This window comes from Leuresthes tenuis, unplaced genomic scaffold (assembly GCF_036924035.1).
Source record: "Leuresthes tenuis unplaced genomic scaffold, fLeuTen1.0.hap1 SCAF_9, whole genome shotgun sequence".
NCBI lineage: Eukaryota > Metazoa > Chordata > Actinopteri > Atheriniformes > Atherinopsidae > Leuresthes > Leuresthes tenuis.
Window position 1 is genome coordinate 235,026 of NW_027325363.1, and position 22,651 is coordinate 257,676.

General features: G+C 53.9%; 1 protein-coding gene and 1 non-coding gene across 4 annotated transcripts; both read right to left on the reverse strand.

Annotated features, from left to right (window-relative positions):
• Window positions 1-184: 184 nt before the first annotated feature.
• atg16l1 (ATG16 autophagy related 16-like 1 (S. cerevisiae)) lies at window positions 185-21,859 on the reverse strand. 3 transcript variants are annotated; one of them, XM_072391811.1, is made up of 21 exons: window positions 21,684-21,859; window positions 19,870-19,978; window positions 19,515-19,608; window positions 19,320-19,422; window positions 16,595-16,668; window positions 16,344-16,413; window positions 14,494-14,675; window positions 14,352-14,417; window positions 14,187-14,276; window positions 14,037-14,096; window positions 12,418-12,462; window positions 8,607-8,709; window positions 6,445-6,550; window positions 5,881-5,951; window positions 2,507-2,578; window positions 1,849-1,969; window positions 1,658-1,763; window positions 1,436-1,585; window positions 1,177-1,224; window positions 1,006-1,107; window positions 185-718 (listed from the first exon to the last, which is right to left on the reverse strand). In XM_072391811.1, exons 1-21 carry the CDS (start codon window positions 21,684-21,686, stop codon window positions 625-627), a joined length of 1,869 nt encoding a protein of 622 aa, XP_072247912.1. In that variant the 5' UTR covers window positions 21,687-21,859; the 3' UTR covers window positions 185-624. The 3 variants fall into 3 exon arrangements, with proteins under 3 accessions (XP_072247912.1, XP_072247913.1, XP_072247914.1); XM_072391812.1 differs by having other exon boundaries at window positions 21,673-21,859; XM_072391813.1 differs by lacking the exon at window positions 12,418-12,462.
• Window positions 6,102-6,370, reverse strand: LOC140314888 (small Cajal body-specific RNA 6). Its single transcript, XR_011917216.1, has one exon.
• Window positions 21,860-22,651: the final 792 nt, after the last annotated feature.

Sequence of the window (22,651 nt, forward strand, 5' to 3'; positions counted from 1 at the left end):
TCTGCTGCTATAGGCCCAGCCTGCTGGGGGGTCACTAACTTTGTCTTCCCAGCAGTTCATTTTTCTCTCCCTTCAGGAATCTGTTTCAGCTGCTAACAGGGACTCAAACTTGAAAGCTCTGCAGGAACAAAGATCTGCTGGTTCTGAGTAAACATCTGTGACAAGAAAATGCTGCAGACAAAAGTTCACATCGTCTCTTCTCTTTAATCTTCACCACAATCAAACATGTTGTATTTAGTGTGAAGCACTTCCTGTTTACCAGGGTCTGTACAAACGTCTCTGAACACCGACCAAACGTCACAGAGCGCTCTGCGTCTGTCCGCTTTCTTCTTCTTCTCATACGAGTCCTGCGGACACTGAGCCCTGCTCACCGTCAGCTGTCCATAAAACTTTATTAATCGTCAGGTCCTGCACAGAGCGCGCTCGGTTTCCTTCTTCGGTCAAATTTAAAACTACACTCAACGACAAATAAAAGCTCCTGAAGCCAAACGCATAAAACAGCAGCTCCACTCGCTCCTTCTGCAGCTTCATCATAATGAAGGAGTCGTCCACCACCATGAAGAAGCCCGCTGGCTGCTGAAACTGACTCCGCCCCCTGAGGTCCAGCTGAAAGCTCTCAGCCAATCACAGGTCAGACCACAGGATGGCCCGGCTGCCCTTCTCCACGCTCAGGACGTACGTTCCAGACGGCGACCACGACACAGAGTTGATGGCAGAGCTGCAGATGACAACAACAGGTTAGAAGATAAAAGCACTCGGAACCGGTGTGCTGCGGGTCCGACTCGGGTTCTGCCCGTTCTGCCTGATCCATTAAAGGCATCTATTCCCATCATCTCAGGGGGAAGGACACAGGTTGGTCTGTCGTGTGTCATCAACCCGCCGAGCAGAACCAGGTTAAACAGCGACCCAGAAGAACCTCTGGGTCAGAGCTGCCCCTCTAAATTCTTAACAGTTCCCTTCCCTAACTCCAGACACTGGAGGTCAGAGGTCCGGTCTGCTTCTTACTTGTGGTTCCGATCCAGAGTGCGGTCCACTTTCCCCGTCAGGACGTTCCAAATGTACAGCGCTCCATCAGCCGAGCCTCCAGCGACGTAGCTGCCGTCAGGGCTGAGAGCAGAAGACAATCAGCAGCCGAACGCCTCAGAACCAGGAACCTGCTGCCAGGTAAACACTCACCTGAACGTGACTCTGGTCCAGTCAGCGCCACACTTGAAGCCCTGAGCACTGGAAACCACGGAAACACACACAGTTAGTGACATCACGTGTCAGCTGGTTTCACCCAGCCCAGGTCCATCAAATTGGACCACCATCCATCTACTGGACCCCATGTCCTTGGTAATGAGATTCTGGTTCTGTTTGACGGGCCCAGGTTCTGTTTGACGGGCCCAGGTTCTGTATGGCGGGCCCAGGTTCTGGCCCAGGTTCTGAAGCTCACCTGAACGTCTGTCGGACGGCGTTGGTGCGCAGGTCGATGATCTTCAGAAGGTCGTCTCTGGAGCAGGTGAGCAGCTCGGTGCGGTCGTGGTTCAGGTCCAGAGACGTGACCCGGCCCATCAGCTCCAGCTCCCGCACGATGCTCTCCGCCCTGAAACGCACCGATCGACCATCAGTGACTGCTGATCGCCATCAGAACCACTGACCTGCGAGCAGAACCCACCTGATGTCCCAGAACCGGACCTTCTTGTCAAAGTGTCCGCTCATGACGCACTGCTCCGTGCAGACGATGTCGTTACAGCTGGAGCCGGCGAACACCGTCTTCATACCTGCACAGGTGGGGACAGGGGGTCAGTGCACGCCAACAACAGCTGAGCGCACGCCTGGGCGGACGCCTGCCGGCCAATCACGTACAGACTTTACTGCGCAGGTCCCACAGTTTGAGCGTTCGGTCGTAGCTGCCCGACACGATCCGGGCGTTGTCCAATAGGAAGCGAGCAGACAGAACCTTCCCGCTGTGACCCGTCAGGGTGTGCTGGAGGAGAAAGAGCAAACTGGTCACCTGCTGTGATGTCAGCAGTCACATGATGGCTGTACAGGTGGAGGGGACCGCAACGCTTTAGTCACATGACTGATCACATGACCCCAAATTAAATTAAATCAAAGACCTCTCTGCATGTTTCTGCGGTTCTGTTTGCCTCTTTAGTTACATGTGGTTCTGGTGGTTCTGGATGTTCTAAACCTGGGGCGTAACATGTGGTTCTGGTGGTTCTGGATGTTCTAAACCTGGGGCGTAACATGTGGTTCTGGTGGTTCTGGATGTTCTAAACCTGGGACGTAACATGTGGTTCTGGTGGTTCTGGATGTTCTAAACCTGGGACGTAACATGTGGTTCTGGTGGTTCTGGATGTTCTAAACCTGGGGCGTAACATGTGGTTCTGGTGGTTCTGGATGTTCTAAACCTGGGACGTAACATGTGGTTCTGGTGGTTCTGGATGTTCTAAACCTGGGACGTAACATGTGGTTCTGGTGGTTCTGGATGTTCTTCTGCAGTTCAGTAGTTCTGACTCACCCTCAGCCGGTAATCGTCCACCGTCCAAATCCGACTGGCAAAGTCATTGGAGGCGGCCAGCAGGTAGGATCCCTTTAAGACACCAAGAAGCACGTTAAAAAAAACAGAGTTCACCTGGAAACAGGCAACACGGTTCTTTGTGTTCAGCTGCGAGCGGTCAGCTGTTTACGGTCAGCTGTTTACGGTCAGCTGTTTACGGTCAGCTGTGAGCGGTCAGCTGTTTACGGTCAGCTGTTTACGGTCAGCTGTTTACGGTCAGCTGTTTGCGGTCAGCTGTTTGCGGTCAGCTGTTTACGGTCAGCTGTTTACGGTCAGCTGTTTGCGGTCAGCTGCGAGCGGTCAGCTGTTTACGGTCAGCTGCGAGCGGTCAGCTGTTTACGGTCAGCTGCGAGCGGTCAGCTGTTTACGGTCAGCTGTGAGCGGTCAGCTGCGAGCGGTCGGCTGTTTACGGTCAGCTGTTTACGGTCAGCTGTTTGCGGTCAGCTGTTTGCGGTCAGCTGCGAGCGGTCAGCTGTTTACGGTCAGCTGTTTGCGGTCAGCTGTTTACGGTCAGCTGTGAGCGGTCAGCTGCGAGCGGTCGGCTGCGAGCGGTCAGCTGTTTACGGTCAGCTGTTTACGGTCAAATGTTTACGGTCAGCTGCGAGCGGTCAGCTGTTTACGGTCAGCTGTTTACGGTCAGCTGCGAGCGGTCAGCTGCGAGCGGTCAGCTGCGAGCGGTCAGCTGCGAGCGGTCAGCTGCGAGCGGTCAGCTGTTTACGGTCAAATGTTTACGGTCAGCTGTTTACGGTCAGCTGTTTACGGTCAGCTGTTTACGGTCAGCTGCGAGCGGTCGGCTGTTTACGGTCAGCTGCGAGCGGTCGGCTGTTTACGGTCAGCTGCGAGCGGTCGGCTGCGAGCGGTCAGCTGTTTACGGTCAGCTGTTTACGGTCAGCTGCGAGCGGTCGGCTGTTTACGGTCAGCTGCGAGCGGTCAGCTGTTTACGGTCAGCTGTTTACGGTCAGCTGCGAGCGGTCGGCTGTTTACGGTCAGCTGCGAGCGGTCGGCTGTTTACGGTCAGCTGTTTACGGTCAGCTGTTTACGGTCAGCTGTTTGCGGTCAGCTGCGAGCGGTCAGCTGCGAGCGGTCAGCTGCGAGCGGTCGGCTGTTTACGGTCAGCTGTTTACGGTCAGCTGTTTACGGTCAGCTGTTTGCGGTCAGCTGCGAGCGGTCAGCTGCGAGCGGTCAGCTGTGAGCGGTCAGCTGTTTACGGTCAGCTGTTTACGGTCAGCTGCGAGCGGTCAGCTGTTTACGGTCAGCTGTTTACGGTCAGCTGCGAGCGGTCAGCTGCGAGCGGTCAGCTGTTTACGGTCAAATGTTTACGGTCAGCTGCGAGCGGTCGGCTGTTTACGGTCAGCGGTGAGCGGTCAGCTGTTTACGGTCAGCTGTTTACGGTCAGCTGTTTACGGTCAGCTGTTTGCGGTCAGCTGCGAGCGGTCAGCTGTGAGCGGTCAGCTGCGAGCGGTCAGCTGCGAGCGGTCAGCTGTTTACGGTCAGCTGCGAGCGGTCAGCTGCGAGCGGTCAGCTGCGAGCGGTCAGCTGTTTACGGTCAGCTGCGAGCGGTCGGCTGTTTACGGTCAGCTGCGAGCGGTCAGCTGTTTACGGTCAGCTGTGAGCGGTCAGCTGTTTACGGTCAGCTGTGAGCGGTCAGCTGTTTACGGTCAGCTGTGAGCGGTCAGTTGTTTACGGTCAGCTGTTTGCGGTCAGCTGCGAGCGGTCAGCTGTTTACGGTCAGCTGTTTACGGTCAGCTGCGAGCGGTCAGCTGCGAGCGGTCGGCTGTTTACGGTCAGCTGTTTACGGTCAGCTGCGAGCGGTCGGCTGTTTACGGTCAGCTGTGAGCGGTCAGCTGTTTACGGTCAGCTGTTTGCGGTCAGCTGCGAGCGGTCGGCTGTTTACGGTCAGCTGTTTACGGTCAGCTGCGAGCGGTCGGCTGTTTACGGTCAGCTGTGAGCGGTCAGCTGTTTACGGTCAGCTGTTTACGGTCAGCTGCGAGCGGTCGGCTGTTTACGGTCAGCTGTTTACGGTCAGCTGTTTACGGTCGGCTGTTTACGGTCAGCTGCGAGCGGTCGGCTGTTTACGGTCAGCTGTTTACGGTCAGCTGTTTACGGTCAGCTGTTTACGGTCAGCTGTTAGCGGTCAGCTGCGAGCGGTCAGCTGTTTACGGTCAGCTGTTTACGGTCAGCTGCGAGCGGTCGGCTGTTTACGGTCAGCTGTGAGCGGTCAGCTGTTTACGGTCAGCTGTTTACGGTCAGCTGCGAGCGGTCGGCTGTTTACGGTCAGCTGTTTACGGTCAGCTGTTTACGGTCAGCTGTTTACGGTCAGCTGCGAGCGGTCGGCTGTTTACGGTCAGCTGTTTACGGTCAGCTGTTTACGGTCAGCTGTTTACGGTCAGCTGTTAGCGGTCAGCTGCGAGCGGTCAGCTGTTTACGGTCAGCTGCGAGCGGTCAGCTGCGAGCGGTCAGCTGCGAGCGGTCAGCTGCGAGCGGTCGGCTGTTTACGGTCAAATGTTTACGGTCAAATGTTTACGGTCAGCTGTTTACGGTCAGCTGCGAGCGGTCAGCTGTTTACGGTCAGCTGCGAGCGGTCGGCTGTTTACGGTCAGCTGCGAGCGGTCGGATGTTTACGGTCAGCTGTTTACGGTCAGCTGCGAGCGGTCAGCTGCGAGCGGTCAGCTGCTTACGGTCAAATGTTTACGGTCAAATGTTTACGGTCAGCTGTTTACGGTCAGCTGCGAGCGGTCGGCTGTTTACGGTCAGCTGCGAGCGGTCGGATGTTTACGGTCAGCTGTTTACGGTCAGCTGTTTACGGTCAGCTGTTTACGGTCAGCTGCGAGCGGTCGGCTGTTTACGGTCAGCTGTTTACGGTCAGCTGCGAGCGGTCGGCTGTTTACGGTCAGCTGCGAGCGGTCAGCTGTGAGCGGTCAGCTGTTTACGGTCAGCTGTTTACGGTCAGCTGTTTACGGTCAGCTGCGAGCGGTCGGCTGTTTACGGTCAGCTGTTTACGGTCAGCTGTTTACGGTCAGCTGTTTACGGTCAGCTGTGAGCGGTCAGCTGTGAGCGGTCAGCTGCGAGCGGTCAGCTGCGAGCGGTCAGCTGTTTACGGTCAGCTGTTTACGGTCAGCTGTTTACGGTCAGCTGTTTACGGTCAGCTGTTTACGGTCAAATGTTTACGGTCAGCTGTTTACGGTCAGCTGTTTACGGTCAAATGTTTACGGTCAGCTGTTTACGGTCAGCTGTTTACGGTCAGCTGCGAGCGGTCAGCTGTTTACGGTCAGCTGTTTACGGTCAGCTGTTTACGGTCAGCTGCTTACGGTCAGCTGGGAACAGGGAAAACTCACCGCACTGTCGAACTCGATGCTGGTGATTCCAGCGTTGCTGCCGGTCAGCGCTCCTTTGGCCTCACAGCGACCTGCACAGATGTAGGAGTGTCGTCATTTAAATGTTGCAGCACGATTCTGCTGAGTCATCGTTCACTCACTGATTAGACCAGTGTGGTTAAACCCTAATGTAATCAGATTACTCTGATGTAATCAGATTACTCTGACAGCACAATGATGAAGGTCTCAGGTTGAAAACTTGAGATCAAGTCCCTCCTCCCCCTCCTCAGCCCGACGCTCCGTGCTCATTGGTTCTGTTGGATCATCATCACAGTGAGCCTGAGTCTCAGAACAGCCTCTCTGTGATGTCATATCCTGTCTTATGTCAGCAGCTGCAGGGACCATCGTTGCATCACTGGAGCATGATGGGAACAGAGATCAGGCTGCTGGGAGCCAGAGGCAGCAGGAGAGGATTGTGGGTAATCAGACCTTTTACTACTCATCACTGACCTTCATCACGTCTGAGTGTCCAGCTTCCTGTTAGTGCAACATTGACTGTAAACTACTTCCTGTTACAGAACTCACCGGCAATGACCTCCCACAGCTTTACCCTGCGGTCCATCCCTCCTGTTGCTAAGAGACGGGAACCGGGGCTGAACCTCACAGCGTTCACCTCGCCGTCGTGGGCGTCCTGAACACACAAAGGCAGCTTTAACACCGACAGTTTTAGATCAATCGGCTGTTTTTTTTAGTCCAAACGTGACACAGTTCTGTTTTCAGATTAACGCCATCTGTCCCTGCTGATGATTTATCAACAGCTGCTGCTCTGCTGAACCAAAACGAGAGTTTAGCTGCTGCTCCACACAGAGAGGAGGTCAACCTTCCGCCATCTACCCCAATTAATGGTATTAATCAACATCAGGCTGGTGTGAAGAATCTGAAATGAGCTGAAGATGTAACATTCTGTTCTGACCCCACTGATGACCGTAGTTCTGACCCCTCTGATGACCGTAGTTCTGACCCCTCTGATGACCGTAGCTCTGACCCCTCTGATGACCGTAGTTCTGACCCCTCTGATGACCGTAGTTCTGACCCCTCTGATGACCAGAGTTCTGACCCCACTGATGACCGTAGCTCTGACCCCTCTGATGACCGTAGTTCTGACCCCACTGATGACCGTTGTTCTGACCCCTCTGATGACCGTAGTTCTGACCCCTCTGATGACCGTAGTTCTGACCCCTCTGATGACCGTAGTTCTGACCCCTCTGATGACCGTAGTTCTGACCCCTCTGATGACCGTAGTTCTGACCCCTCTGATGACCGTAGTTCTGACCCCTCTGATGACCGTAGTTCTGACCCCTCTGATGACCGTAGTTCTGACCCCTCTGATGACCGTAGTTCTGACCCCTCTGATGACCGTAGTTCTGACCCCACTGATGACCGTTGTTCTGACCCCTCTGATGACCGTAGTTCTGACCCCTCTGATGACCGTAGTTCTGACCCCTCTGATGACCGTAGTTCTGACCCCTCTGATGACCGTAGTTCTGACCCCTCTGATGACCAGAGTTCTGACCCCTCTGATGACCATAGTTCTGACCCCACTGATGACCGTAGTTCTGACCCCACTGATGACCATAGTTCTGACCCCACTGATGACCGTAGTTCTGACCCCTCTGATGACCAGAGTTCTGACCCCTCTGATGACCGTAGTTCTGACCCCACTGATGACCGTAGTTCTGACCCCACTGATGACCATAGTTCTGACCCCACTGATGACCGTAGTTCTGACCCCACTGATGACCGTAGTTCTGACCCCTCTGATGACCAGAGTTCTGACCCCTCTGATGACCATAGCTCTGACCCCTCTGATGACCGTTGTTCTGACCCCTCTGATGACCGTAGTTCTGACCCCACTGACGACCGTAGTTCTGACCCCACTGACGACCGTAGTTCTGACCCCACTGATGACCGTAGTTCTGACCCCTCTGATGACCAGAGTTCTGACCCCTCTGATGACCAGAGTTCTGACCCCTCTGATGACCGTAGTTCTGACCCCACTGATGACCGTAGTTCTGACCCCACTGATGACCATAGTTCTGACCCCACTGATGACCATAGTTCTGACCCCACTGATGACCGTAGTTCTGACCCCACTGATGACCGTAGTTCTGACCCCTCTGATGACCAGAGTTCTGACCCCTCTGATGACCATAGCTCTGACCCCTCTGATGACCGTTGTTCTGACCCCTCTGATGACCGTAGTTCTGACCCCACTGACGACCGTAGTTCTGACCCCACTGACGACCGTAGCTCTGACCCCTCTGATGACCGTTGTTCTGACCCCTCTGATGACCGTAGTTCTGACCCCACTGACGACCGTAGTTCTGACCCCACTGATGACCGTAGTTCTGACCCCTCTGATGACCGTAGTTCTGACCCCACTGATGACCGTAGTTCTGACCCCTCTGATGACCGTAGTTCTGACCCCACTGATGACCATAGTTCTGACCCCACTGATGACCATAGTTCTGACCCCACTGATGACCGTAGTTCTGACCCCTCTGATGACCAGAGTTCTGACCCCTCTGATGACCGTAGTTCTGACCCCTCTGATGACCGTAGTTCTGACCCCACTGATGACCATAGTTCTGACCCCACTGATGACCGTAGTTCTGACCCCTCTGACCCCGCGGTGCTGCTTCTCTGTACGCGGCAGTGACCGCTCACCCGCCCCCGGAGGTACTTACGAACACATGCAGAGCTGCAGACGGCACTCGGACCTCGGCACAACCGCCTGAAGGTGCCTCGGTGCTCTCTGGTGAGGAGCTGAAGGAGTTGGCAGTCCGACGCCTGCTGAGGAAGAGGAGCAGGTTACAAAACAGGGAACATGCGCCCTTCAGACTTGCAGGACATGCAGCAGCTAATGTGAAGAGGACAGGATCTGGACCGGAGCTAACTGGCTCAGATTTCTGTCTGATCAACAGAGATCTGCTCTCCTTCATTAAATCAGTGAGGATCAATCAGAGCGGATCAGTTCAGGTGCTGCCTGCAGCTGTGAGAGGGAGAAGCACAAAACAGCTCAAAACACACACAAACACACAGGTGTGCAGACGAGCTTCTGTCACCTGCACACAGGTGTGTGAGGACTCAGTCCGGGGTGTTCAGACTCTACTGGACTCTCCGGATCATTACTGATTAATGCTGAAGTTACTGATCAGAATCATCGCTGTTCACTCTGTCAGCAGCTCGACCCGTCCTCTGTCAGCAGAAGTGTTACAGGAACCTGTCCTCTGTCAGCAGAAGTGTTACAGGAACCTGTCCTCTGTCGGCAGAAGTGTTACAGGAACCTGTCCTCTGTCGGCAGAACCTGTCCTCTGTAGGCAGAAGTGTTACAGGAACCTGTCCTCTGTCGGCAGAAGTGTTACAGGAACCTGTCCTCTGTCGGCAGAAGTGTTACAGGAACCTGTCCTCTGTAGGCAGAAGTGTTACAGGAACCCGTCCTCTGTCGGCAGAAGTGTTACAGGAACCTGTCCTCTGTCGGCAGAAGTGTTACAGGAACCTGTCCTCTGTCGGCAGAAGTGTTACAGGAACCTGTCCTCTGTCAGCAGAAGTGTTACAGGAACCTGTCCTCTGTCGGCAGAAGTGTTACAGGAACCCGTCCTCTGTCGGCAGAAGTGTTACAGGAACCCGTCCTCTGTCGGCAGAAGTGTTACAGGAACCTGTCCTCTGTCGGCAGAAGTGTTACAGGAACCCGTCCTCTGTCGGCAGAAGTGTTACAGGAACCCGTCCTCTGTCGGCAGAAGTGTTACAGGAACCTGTCCTCTGTCGGCAGAAGTGTTACAGGAACCTGTCCTCTGTCGGCAGAAGGGTTACAGGAACCTGTCCTCTGTCGGCAGAAGGGTTACAGGAACCTGTCCTCTGTCGGCAGAAGCGTTACAGGAACCTGTCCTCTGTCGGCAGAAGTGTTACAGGAACCCGTCCTCTGTCGGCAGAAGCGTTACAGGAACCTGTCCTCTGTCGGCAGAAGCGTTACAGGAACCTGTCCTCTGTCGGCAGAAGTGTTACAGGAACCTGTCCTCTGTCAGCAGAAGTGTTACAGGAACCTGTCCTCTGTCGGCAGAAGTGTTACAGGAACCTGTCCTCTGTCGGCAGAACCTGTCCTCTGTAGGCAGAAGTGTTACAGGAACCTGTCCTCTGTCGGCAGAAGTGTTACAGGAACCTGTCCTCTGTCGGCAGAAGTGTTACAGGAACCTGTCCTCTGTCAGCAGAAGTGTTACAGGAACCTGTCCTCTGTAGGCAGAAGTGTTACAGGAACCCGTCCTCTGTCGGCAGAAGTGTTACAGGAACCTGTCCTCTGTCGGCAGAAGTGTTACAGGAACCTGTCCTCTGTCGGCAGAAGTGTTACAGGAACCTGTCCTCTGTCAGCAGAAGTGTTACAGGAACCTGTCCTCTGTCGGCAGAAGTGTTACAGGAACCTGTCCTCTGTCAGCAGAAGTGTTACAGGAACCTGTCCTCTGTCGGCAGAAGTGTTACAGGAACCTGTCCTCTGTCGGCAGAACCTGTCCTCTGTAGGCAGAAGTGTTACAGGAACCTGTCCTCTGTCGGCAGAAGTGTTACAGGAACCTGTCCTCTGTCGGCAGAAGTGTTACAGGAACCTGTCCTCTGTCGGCAGAAGTGTTACAGGAACCTGTCCTCTGTCAGCAGAAGTGTTACAGGAACCTGTCCTCTGTAGGCAGAAGTGTTACAGGAACCCGTCCTCTGTCGGCAGAAGTGTTACAGGAACCTGTCCTCTGTCGGCAGAAGTGTTACAGGAACCTGTCCTCTGTCGGCAGAAGTGTTACAGGAACCTGTCCTCTGTCAGCAGAAGTGTTACAGGAACCTGTCCTCTGTCGGCAGAAGTGTTACAGGAACCCGTCCTCTGTCAGCAGAAGTGTTACAGGAACCTGTCCTCTGTCAGCAGAAGTGTTACAGGAACCTGTCCTCTGTCAGCAGAAGTGTTACAGGAACCTGTCCTCTGTCGGCAGAAGTGTTACAGGAACCTGTCCTCTGTCGGCAGAACCTGTCCTCTGTAGGCAGAAGTGTTACAGGAACCTGTCCTCTGTCGGCAGAAGTGTTACAGGAACCTGTCCTCTGTCGGCAGAAGTGTTACAGGAACCTGTCCTCTGTCAGCAGAAGTGTTACAGGAACCTGTCCTCTGTAGGCAGAAGTGTTACAGGAACCCGTCCTCTGTCGGCAGAAGTGTTACAGGAACCTGTCCTCTGTCGGCAGAAGTGTTACAGGAACCTGTCCTCTGTCGGCAGAAGTGTTACAGGAACCTGTCCTCTGTCAGCAGAAGTGTTACAGGAACCTGTCCTCTGTCGGCAGAAGTGTTACAGGAACCCGTCCTCTGTCGGCAGAAGTGTTACAGGAACCCGTCCTCTGTCGGCAGAAGTGTTACAGGAACCTGTCCTCTGTCGGCAGAAGTGTTACAGGAACCCGTCCTCTGTCGGCAGAAGTGTTACAGGAACCCGTCCTCTGTCGGCAGAAGTGTTACAGGAACCTGTCCTCTGTCGGCAGAAGTGTTACAGGAACCTGTCCTCTGTCGGCAGAAGGGTTACAGGAACCTGTCCTCTGTCGGCAGAAGGGTTACAGGAACCTGTCCTCTGTCGGCAGAAGCGTTACAGGAACCTGTCCTCTGTCGGCAGAAGTGTTACAGGAACCCGTCCTCTGTCGGCAGAAGCGTTACAGGAACCTGTCCTCTGTCGGCAGAAGCGTTACAGGAACCTGTCCTCTGTCGGCAGAAGTGTTACAGGAACCTGTCCTCTGTCAGCAGAAGGGTTACAGGAACCTGTCCTCTGTCGGCAGAAGTGTTACAGGAACCTGTCCTCTGTCGGCAGAAGTGTTACAGGAACCCGTCCTCTGTCGGCAGAAGTGTTACAGGAACCTGTCCTCTGTCGGCAGAAGTGTTACAGGAACCCGTCCTCTGTCGGCAGAAGTGTTACAGGAACCTGTCCTCTGTCGGCAGAAGTGTTACAGGAACCTGTCCTCTGTCGGCAGAAGTGTTACAGGAACCCGTCCTCTGTCAGCAGAAGTGTTACAGGAACCTGTCCTCTGTCGGCAGAAGTGTTACAGGAACCTGTCCTCTGTCGGCAGAAGTGTTACAGGAACCTGTCCTCTGTAGGCAGAAGTGTTACAGGAACCTGTCCTCTGTCGGCAGAACCTGTCCTCTGTCGGCAGAAGTGTTACAGGAACCTGTCCTCTGTCGGCAGAAGCGTTACAGGAACCTGTCCTCTGTCGGCAGAAGTGTTACAGGAACCCGTCCTCTGTCGGCAGAAGTGTTACAGGAACCCGTCCTCTGTCGGCAGAAGTGTTACAGGAACCTGTCCTCTGTCGGCAGAAGTGTTACAGGAACCCGTCTCCTGTCTCTCAAATTCTGACTCCAGAACTCCGGTTTCTAGCTGGACCTCTGAGGGTCCGAACCTGATGTGTGGCAGTTCTGATCACTGACACACACTTCAGGAGGACGAGTCCCAACCAAGCTGCTGACACAGCCAACAGGTAACACACACAGTCCTTCACCTGGGGGGGGCGGGGCCGAGTCCAGGCTGGACACACTCAGACACGCTGCAGACAGACAGGTGGACAGAAGGTGGTCAAAGAAACATGAACAACACCAACAGGCCCCACAGATAAAGTACTACCTCCAGTAGGGGTCCTCAGGCCAGACCCCCTATAAGCCTACCTGTAAGTCGCTTTGGATAAAAGCGTCGAATACAGAAACAGACTGTCTGCAGAACCTCACAGAACCCTGTGAAACCCTTTCAGAACCCCTTCAGACCCCCATAGAGCCACTACAGACATTCACAAACTCCTACAGAACCTCTACAAACCCTAACGGATCCCCTGCGGAACCTCAGACCCTAACGGAGCCCCTGCGGAACCTCAGACCCCCTTCAGTACCTCAGACACCCTGCAGAACCTCAGACACCCCGCGGAACCTCAGACACCCCGCGGAACCTCAGACACCCCGCGGAACCTCAGACACCCCGCGGAACCTCAGACACCCCGCGGAACCTCGGACCCCCCGCGGAACCTCGGACCCCCCACAAACCCTAACGGAGCCCCTGCAGAACCTCAGACCCCCTGCAGAACCTCAGACCCTAACGGATCTCCTACAGAACCTCAGACCCCCTTCAGTACCTCAGACACCCTGCAGAACCTCAGACCTCCTGCAGAACCTCAGACCCCCTGCAGAACCTCAGACCCCCTGCAGAACCTCAGACCCTAACGGATCCCCTACAGAACCTCAGACCCCCTTCAGTACCTCAGACACCCTGCAGAACCTCAGACCCCCTGCAGAACCTCAGACCCCCTGCAGAACCTCAGACCCCCTGCAGAACCTCAGACCCCCTGCAGAACCTCAGACCCCCTGCAGAACCTCAGACACCCTGCAGAACCTCAGACACCCTGCAGAACCTCAGACACCCTGCAGAACCTCAGACCCTAACGGACCCCCCGCAGAACCTCAGACTCCCCGCAGAACCTCAGACCCCCCGCAGAACCTCAGACCCCCCGCAGAACCTCAGACCCCCCGCAGAACCTCAGACCCCCCGCAGAACCTCAGACCCCCCGCAGAACCTCAGACCCCCCGCAGAACCTCAGACCTCCCGCAGAACCTCAGACCTCCTACAGACCCTCAGACCCCCGCAGAACCTCAGACCCCCTGCAAACCCTAACGGAGCCCCTGCAGAACCTCAGACCTCCTACAGAACCTCAGACCCCCTGCAGAACCTCAGACCTCCTACAGAACCTCAGACCCCCTACAAACTGTAACGGAGCCCCCGCAGAACCTCAGACCACCCGCAGAACCTCAGACCCCCCGCAGAACCTCAGACCTCCTGCAGAACCTCAGACCCCCTGCAAACCCTAACGGAGCCCCTGCAGAACCTCAGACCTCCTACAGAACCTCAGACCCCCTGCAGAACCTCAGACCTCCTACAGAACCTCAGACCTCCTACAGAACCTCAGACCTCCTACAGAACCTCAGACCCCCTACAAACTGTAACGGAGCCCCCGCAGAACCTCAGACCCCCTACAAACTGTAACGGAGCCCCCGCAGAACCTCAGACCCCCCGCAGAACCTCAGACCCCCCGCAGAACCTCAGACCCCCCGCAGAACCTCAGACCCCCCCACATACCCAAATATGTTGGAGATGGAGTCGAGCAGACCACCAGGAGGTTGCTGGAATGTCTTCTTGCTGCTCAAACACAAACAGATGGTTAAGGCTAAAAGCTCCCTCAGCCGCTCCAACTTCACAGTTTGGTTCCGACCCGCCCAGCGGTCTCACCTGGGAGTTCTGCTGAGCAGTCGGCTGGGGGAGGTCTCTCCTGCACCCCCCTTCCCTCCATCCTCTGCCAGCACCTCAATGTCGTCATCACTGATGAGGAAACACGTTCAGATCAAACAGGAAACAGTTTCACAAACATCAGACCAAAGTTACTGAGTCACTGACGGTTCGATGGGGAGAGGCTCTTTGGCTGCATCTGCCAGCTCCTTCTGCAACTTGGCTTGTCGACGCCTGAAATGCAGACAGAGTGCGTCCCTCAGGTATGGTCAGTAAAGGCCCCGCCCCCTCCTCCGGGTGCTCTACACACCTGCTGTCCTTCTCGTTCTCTGCGTTGAGCTTGTTGGCCTCCTGAGCTTTCTCAGCCATCCAGCGGGACACCAGCTCCTGGTTGTCCTCTGTGGTCTTCCTGAGCTTCTCCTCCAGAGCAGAGAAGGTTATCTGCAGGGCGTCATACTCATCCTTCAGCGTCTGATTGGCCCGCTCCAGGTCCTGCAGGGTCATGGTAAAATAACAGTCACACCTGACCACATGAGGTAACTCGGACCACGCCTGAGAGACCCCCCAAAAATATACCAAGAAATCAATCTCTCAATCAATAAATACAAACAATAATGCATCCATCCTTTGCTTATCTGAGGTTGGGGCTCAGAACCAACAGTTCCAGGAGGGAAACCCATCCATCCCTCCCCAGCTCCTCCTGGGGGGTCCAGAGGTGTTCCCAGGCCTGATGGGATAAATAATCCCTCCAATGAGTTCTGGTTCGGATGGTGGAGCTCCTCCCCCCGGATGGTGGAGCCCCTCCCCCCGGATGGTAGAGCCCCTCCCCCTGGATGGTAGAGCTCCTCCTCCTGGATGGCGGAGCTCCTCCCCCTGGATGATAGAGCCCCTCCCCCCGGATGGTAGAGCCCCTCCCCCTGGATGGCGGAGCTCCTCCCCCTGGATGGCGGAGCTCCTCCCCCTGGATGATAGAGCAACCTGGGACTAACCCGCTCCTTCTGTCGGAGTTATGTAATGATAATTTCACTGTCTTTGTTAGAAGCTCCACCCCCTCCAACACATCAGTATTTTCAACTATTTGCCAGGGAGGGGGTGAGGTGACAGTCAAACAAAAGGCATCCAAGATCAAAGCCCCTTTCCTTGCCTCCTAGGGGGCATTCCTTGGGTATAAATGTTGAAGTCTCCCCATTGTCTTTCTTCAGCGTGACCCCTGAGGTGCAGATTGACCTTTTCTTTGCAGAGAAAATAAAACTTTGTCAGCTGGCAAAAGACGTCTTTATTTCACTTTTCATCAGAAGTAACAGGAAAAACTTCCAGGACAGTTACTGAATGGTTTGGCAGAACATCCTTTGAGGCCAATCAAATGTTCTTCACCATGGCCAAAACGAATTCCTGACACACCCAAGTTTTACCCAACGCTGCCGCCCTTGTAAATGGTAAATGGACTTGTACAGCGCTTTTCTAGTCTAACTGACCACTCAAAGCGCTTCACTACATGCTGCATTCACCCCACTCACACAGCATGTCTTAAGATGCATAACTACGTGCTTTTTCTAATCATTCATACCCCCAATGATACACTGGGAGCCAACGTGGGGTTCAGTGCCTTGCCCAAGGACGCTTCGACATGTATCCTGGGGAAGCCAGAGTCGAACCACCGACCTTCCGATTGGTGGAAGGACTGCTCTTCCTCCTGAGCTACAGCCGCTCCAGCTACTTGTGGCCATTCTGTACCTGTCAGCTGCTTTAGGGACAACCAAGTCCAAAAGGCCTCTTTCTTTGTCCACCAGCAGGTCCTCCGGGTACCACCACAACAGTAAGAACCTTCCCTCCTACGCTCAGCAGGGAGACCTCCAACACCAGGTGCTCAGTATCCCCAGAACACCCGACCCCTCTGTGCCGTGGAAGCAGACCCAGGCCACAAGTGGTGACCCTCATGGAGGAATCATTTCTTCTTTTTGTTATTTAAAGATGTTTTCTTGGGCAAAAAAAGGACCTTTCTTAACCCAAAAGGACAGTTCCCTGTTATTTGTTTCATTTGTGATCCTGTAATCAATCAGATTTTGGGTAATCAGATCCTGCTCATTGGATCCTTCACAAACAGAACCTGCCTTTCGAACCACACCCCCAGGTGCATGGAGGTCATGTGACCCGTTTTACCTGCAGACTGCTCCTCAGCTCCCGACAGTCTCCCTCCAGGCTGCAGATCTGCTGCTGATAGTCCAACATCCTGAAACACACATTATTGATCACAGATCCACTGGCAGACACCATATTCCCCCCCCTCTCTTCACAGTTGGCACATGCGTTTGCAGGCTGCCGGCTAATTCCGTGGTACTCGTGTATAAATGGCAATAAAGAAGATTTAGTTTCATACGGGCAGCCACAGGCGTGTGCATGTGTGTCCTCACCTGGTCTCGTTGTTCTGGATCTCTTTGTCTTTCTGCTGGATCTGGTTGTTGAGTTCAATCACACTCTGAGCCAGCTGCAGGAGACACACACAGGTCACATGGGGTGTGTTTCCAGGACTTTCAAAGACTACCCAAGACCATCACATCTCAATCAAAGGAAAGTAGCCTGAAGGCTGAGACGAGTCAGCTGCTGTTGTGCATGTTCTGAGCACAAAACAGATGATGTAAACAAAAAAACTAACGGGTCACGAACCACATGACAGCCAACATTTAGTGACCCGAGCCGAAAAGGCTGCCCTCGAGTCAGCATCATTCCCAGCAGTACCGCGCTTCCACCAGCAGGGGGCACCCCGCCCCGACCTCCAACCCTCATCTGTGGCCTCATCAGAACCAACACCACCAACCGATCCGAATCAGAACAAATACTGACGATCAGAATAGCAAAAGATGATTTTTAACGAGTTACAACTTCATGTCATTAACTGTAAACTCGACTAAAGAAACATTTTAAATCAAAGGAACACGCCGCAGTCTCCCCACCAATCACAGAGCAGAACACACCGCAGTCTCCCCACCAATCACAGAGCCGAACACGCCGCAGTCTCCCCACCAATCACAGAGCCGAACACGCCGCAGTCTCCCCACCAATCACAGAGCCGAACACGCCGCAGTCTCCCCACCAATCACAGAGCCGAACACGCCGCAGTCTCCCCACCAATCACAGAGCAGTCTCCCCACCAATCACAGAGCCGAACACGCCGCAGTCTCCCCACCAATCACAGAGCAGAACACGCCGCAGTCTCCCCACCAATCACAGAGCAGAACACGCCGCAGTCTCCCCACCAATCACAGAGCAGAACACGCCGCAGTCTCCCCACCAATCACAGAGCAGAACACGCCCTAGTCTTCCCACCAATCACAGAGCAGAACACGCCGCAGTCTCCCCACCAATCACAGAGCAGTCTCCCCACCAATCACACCGCAGTCTCCCCACCAATCACAGAGCAGAACACGCCGCGGTCTTCCCACCAATCACAGAGCAGAACACGCCGCAGTCTCCCCACCAATCACAGAGCAGAACACGCCGCAGTCTCCCCACCAATCACAGAGCAGAACACGCCGCGGTCTCCCCACCAATCACAGAGCAGAACACGCCGCAGTCTCCCCACCAATCACAGAGCCGAACACGCCGCAGTCTCCCCACCAATCACAGAGCAGTCTCCCCACCAATCACAGAGCAGTCTCCCCACCAATCACAGAGCAGAACACGCCGCAGTCTCCCCACCAATCACAGAGCAGAACACGCCGCAGTCTTCCCACCAATCACAGAGCAGAACACGCCGCAGTCTTCCCACCAATCACAGAGCAGAACACGCCGCGGTCTCCCCACCAATCACAGAGCAGAACACGCCGCAGTCTCCCCACCAATCACAGAGCCGAACACGCCGCAGTCTCCCCACCAATCACAGAGCAGTCTCCCCACCAATCACAGAGCAGTCTCCCCACCAATCACAGAGCAGAACACGCCGCAGTCTCCCCACCAATCACAGAGCAGAACACGCCGCAGTCTTCCCACCAATCACAGAGCAGAACACGCCGCAGTCTTCCCACCAATCACAGAGCAGAACACGCCGCGGTCTCCCCACCAATCACAGAGCAGAACACGCCGCAGTCTCCCCACCAATCACAGAGCAGTCTCCCCACCAATCACAGAGCAGAACACGCCGCAGTCTCCCCACCAATCACAGAGCAGAACACGCCGCAGTCTTCCCACCAATCACAGAGCAGAACACGCCGCAGTCTTCCCACCAATCACAGAGCAGAACACGCCGCGGTCTCCCCACCAATCACAGAGCAGAACACGCCGCAGTCTCCCCACCAATCACAGAGCAGTCTCCCCACCAATCACAGAGCAGAACACGCCGCGGTCTTCCCACCAATCACAGAGCAGAACACGCCGCAGTCTCCCCACCAATCACAGAGCAGTCTCCCCACCAATCACAGAGCAGAACACGCCGCGGTCTTCCCACCAATCACAGAGCAGAACACGCCGCAGTCTCCCCACCAATCACAGAGCAGTCTCCCCACCAATCACAGAGCAGTCTCCCCACCAATCACAGAGCAGAACACGCCGCAGTCTTCCCACCAATCACAGAGCAGAACACGCCGCAGTCTCCCCACCAATCACAGAGCAGAACACGCCGCAGTCTCCCCACCAATCACAGAGCAGTCTCCCCACCAATCACAGAGCAGTCTCCCCACCAATCACAGAGCAGAACACGCCGCAGTCTTCCCACCAATCCCGGCGGCTCACAGGTTTTGGTTAATCCTCTGATGCTGGACACCAGGCTCACAGCCTGTGATGATGTCATAAGCTCTCAACCACATGGGCCAGAACCTTTTTACAGAACCAAGTGGGTCTTCATACCCAACAACTGTGGTCGTCTGAGCCAAATCTGCACCATCACTGTGTGTGACCCAGCTGGAACCAAATATCAGAGACAGACTTCTTCTTCTTCTGTGATCAACGGTACCAGAACCCCGAAGACACAAACTCCTCCTCACACCACTTCCTGTCGGCTCACACTGATGAGGAGACCCACTGAGCTAAGATCCTATTCACAGCAGATTAAATCTGATCCGACCCATAAGCCACAGCAGGACTGGTTCTGGTTCTGTCAGAAGGGTGGTGATGTCACTTCCTGTGACAAGTGAAGGGACCGACCTCTCCTCGTTTCTTGTGCAGCTCTGTCAGCTCCTCCTGATGGCGAATCCGAATCTGAGCCATCTCCTGCTGCAGGGCGTCACTGCGGCCCGGGTCCACCGGGCTACGACAGAACACAGAACCAACACAGAACATGTTGAAGGTATGTTGACGCGATGACTCGCTGCGGTTCTGTCCGTCCTCCTGAGATCTCACCTGGGCTCGTGTCCTCTCTGGACGTCATACTTGTCCGTCTGGTACCGCTCTGACAGGACGGCCTGCAGGTCCGACTTCTCCAGCAGACGGTTATCTGAAACCACAAAGTGCCATCAGAACATCTGACAAACACCAGAATATGGGCTCGGTTTCAGTTCTGGTTCAGAACCAAGCTCTCTTTCTGGTTTCCAAACGCTCCTCAGAGGATTCAGAAACCTGCTCAGGTTCTGTCAGCAGCTGGAGTTTATGGGTCCACAGAGACAGAACCTCCAGGTGCTGACAGAACCAGAGCAGCTCTCAGCTGGTTCTTCACAGAACCGACTCAGAACCGGTGCAAACGTGTGGCGTCACTCACACTGTTGGACGATCTCCTCGAAGGTGTGCCTCTGCACTCGGTCTCTGAGCTTCAGTTGATCTGAGATGTGTCTCTTCCATGACTCCGCCCGCCGCTCCGCCATCACCACCTGAGAGACAAATCAAACGCACCTTCAGAGCCCACCGCTGACTCCTCCCACCGCTGACTCCTCCCACCAGACGGCAGCGAGGACGCCTCAGAGCGATGACCTACGCCTTCTCAGAGCTGTAAAAAAGCTCAGACACGATGCTAACGCTAATAATGCTAAAAACATCCCATTAAACCTCGGTTCACAGCGTCACAGGTACCAACGCCACCACCAACGCCACCACCAACGCCACCACCAACGCCACAATCCAATTTTAATCTCAATCTCGGGTTTAACAGCCTTAAAACGTGCCAAAGCGACACAAAGCCAGCGCTCCCTGCTGACCGCCTGCCTGCGGGAGCCAATCACAGCTGTTCTACGAGCTTCCTGATGGAAGACATGAGGACGGATCTACAGGAGCAGAGCGTGGAGACGGAGGCCAGAGAGCCGGTTCTGCTGCGTGGGACACTTTGGCTTTAGGGCGAGTGGCTTTAACCAGGAACAGATCATCTGCAGAGAGAGCTGCAGAGTTACTGAAAACAAGCTGCAGGAAGGCAGGAAAAACAGTCCAAAAACAGTCCAGTTAACGGTCCAACATCAACCAGCACCGACTCTACAGGTTTGAATCATTTCAACAGGAAGAGAATTTATTCTGTTAGAATATTTCTATTCTTAGAGATGCTCGAAATGTATCTGACTGAGGATCAGCAGCTTGGTTCTGAGCAGAAGAAGCAGGAATGTTTTTATTCTCTGAGTTTATCTGGATCAGCAGCTTGGTTCTGAGCAGAAGAAGCAGGAATGTTTTTATTCTGAGTTTATCTGGATCAGCAGCTTGGTTCTGAGCAGAAGAAGCAGGAATGTTTTTATTCTCTGAGTTTATCTGGATCAGCGGCTCGGTTCTGAGCAGAAGAAGCAGGATTGGAGCTCAGTGTGGATGGAAGCAGAGTTCTGCTCACAGAGGAGGAAGAAACACTCTGTTTTCACTAGAATCAGCGAATAATCCTCTTTATTTTGGCCATAATCGTACAGGTGTAAGGTGAGCAGACTGGTAAAGACTGCTCCTTCAACAGGTAGCACTCACAGGGGTCAAAGGTCGCCGTGTTTTCGCCACAGGTAGACTTCCTGTCTCCCCTGTGCACCTGGAACCGGACGTTTGTAAGTTTCATGGTTAACTCAGACCTGTTCACATCCTGTTCGGTGTCCTGAGGTAAAATGTGCCTGAATGTTCAGACCTCAGTTACCTGCTCTGAGCGAGCCGCCGACATTGCTGTGACTGCACACCTGAACAGCTTCAGATTCACCTGGCTCAATATTTCAAAACTGCTCTGTAACCAGCGTCATCAGCGCGTGCCTCTGCCGATAAGACGTTTAATTAACCCAGTTTCCACCCTGCTACCTGTGAGAGTAACCTGTGATGGTCCAAAAGTCTCTGAAAAAAGCTAAAGTCCCAGTTAGCATTAGCTGCTAACAGGAAGACCCAGCTCTGGCGCGCTACCAGAGCCGGGAACCGCCACGACGCCTGTACGACCCAAAAGCGGAACCGTGGCTCGGTTCGGAGCTGCGGAGTTCTCCGATGGGAGTGCGGGGCTACGGGGTGCTTTCACGCCGCTGCAGCCGGTAAATCAACGGAGCACCAACACCCGTGACTCAACATGTTAGCATGCTAGCTGCGGAGCTCTGCGACGCTCCAAATTGATCAATAACCGGATCAGGACCGAACACTCACCATCTAAGTGCGTTCCGGTGGGCGGCTCGTGTCCTCTGCAGGGTGTTCGATACTCTTGCTGTGGTCGTGTAACAGATCTGGATGTTTTACGGTTCCGTTTCTGATGTTAACCAACATCAGCTTCTGTACCCGTTCCGCTCCGACTCTGCGCCATTTTGGCTCCACCGCCTGTTTCCGGGAAGGTCGCAGGAAAATGACGTCTCTGTAAATCCTATTTATAATATATTTTTTAGAAACTTTATTAAATATTTAGATTTTCCTGTAAGAATATAGCATGTTCTCAAAGTTGTAACATGAGACTGTTTAAAATGTTTAAATACACATATAAACATACTAATGTGATATATTTAAGTATTTGTCCTATGAGTTTGGGAAGTTATAAATCAGGTAAGTAAATAAAGTAATAAAGTACCAGTAAAGTTCTGTCAGCTGAATATGGAATTTATACAGAATCGTAATGATGTTTCCCAGCTAAAAAGCCTTTATGAAGTGTTAAATAATACTTTAGAATTTGACAGATAACTAATTTCATCCCATTGCTGCAGTAACAAAAACACGGTTTAAAATTACAGTAAAATAACTGATTTATATCTGACCATTTGAGTACAAATAAATCAAAGTGGAGCACAAAGTTACCGTCTTATCTTAAAATGTTGTGTCCTTCTTAAACTGCAAAACAATAAGAATTTACATTTCTGTGAATAAAATTCAGTTTGTTTGAAGATATTTATTCTCATTCTGATCGGGCTGCAGCAGATCTCAGACCCTGTGGTTCTGATCGGGCTGCAGCAGATCTCAGATCCTGTGGTTCTGATCGGGCTGCTGCAGATCTCTGAGCTCAGATCCTGTGGTTCTGATCGGGCTGCAGCAGATCTCTGAGCTCAGATCCTGTGGTTCTGATCGGGCTGCAGCAGATCTCAGACCCTGTGGTTCTGATCGGGCTGCTGCAGATCTCTGAGCTCAGACCC

Coding starts and splice junctions, on each gene's coding strand:
- atg16l1 (XM_072391811.1), bottom strand. Junction 19,423..19,514: donor CAGAGAGGACACGAGCCCAG/GTGAGATCTCAG, acceptor GTTCTGTCGTAG/CCCGGTGGACCCGGGCCGCA. Junction 14,418..14,493: donor GAGAACGAGAAGGACAGCAG/GTGTGTAGAGCA, acceptor TCTGCATTTCAG/GCGTCGACAAGCCAAGTTGC.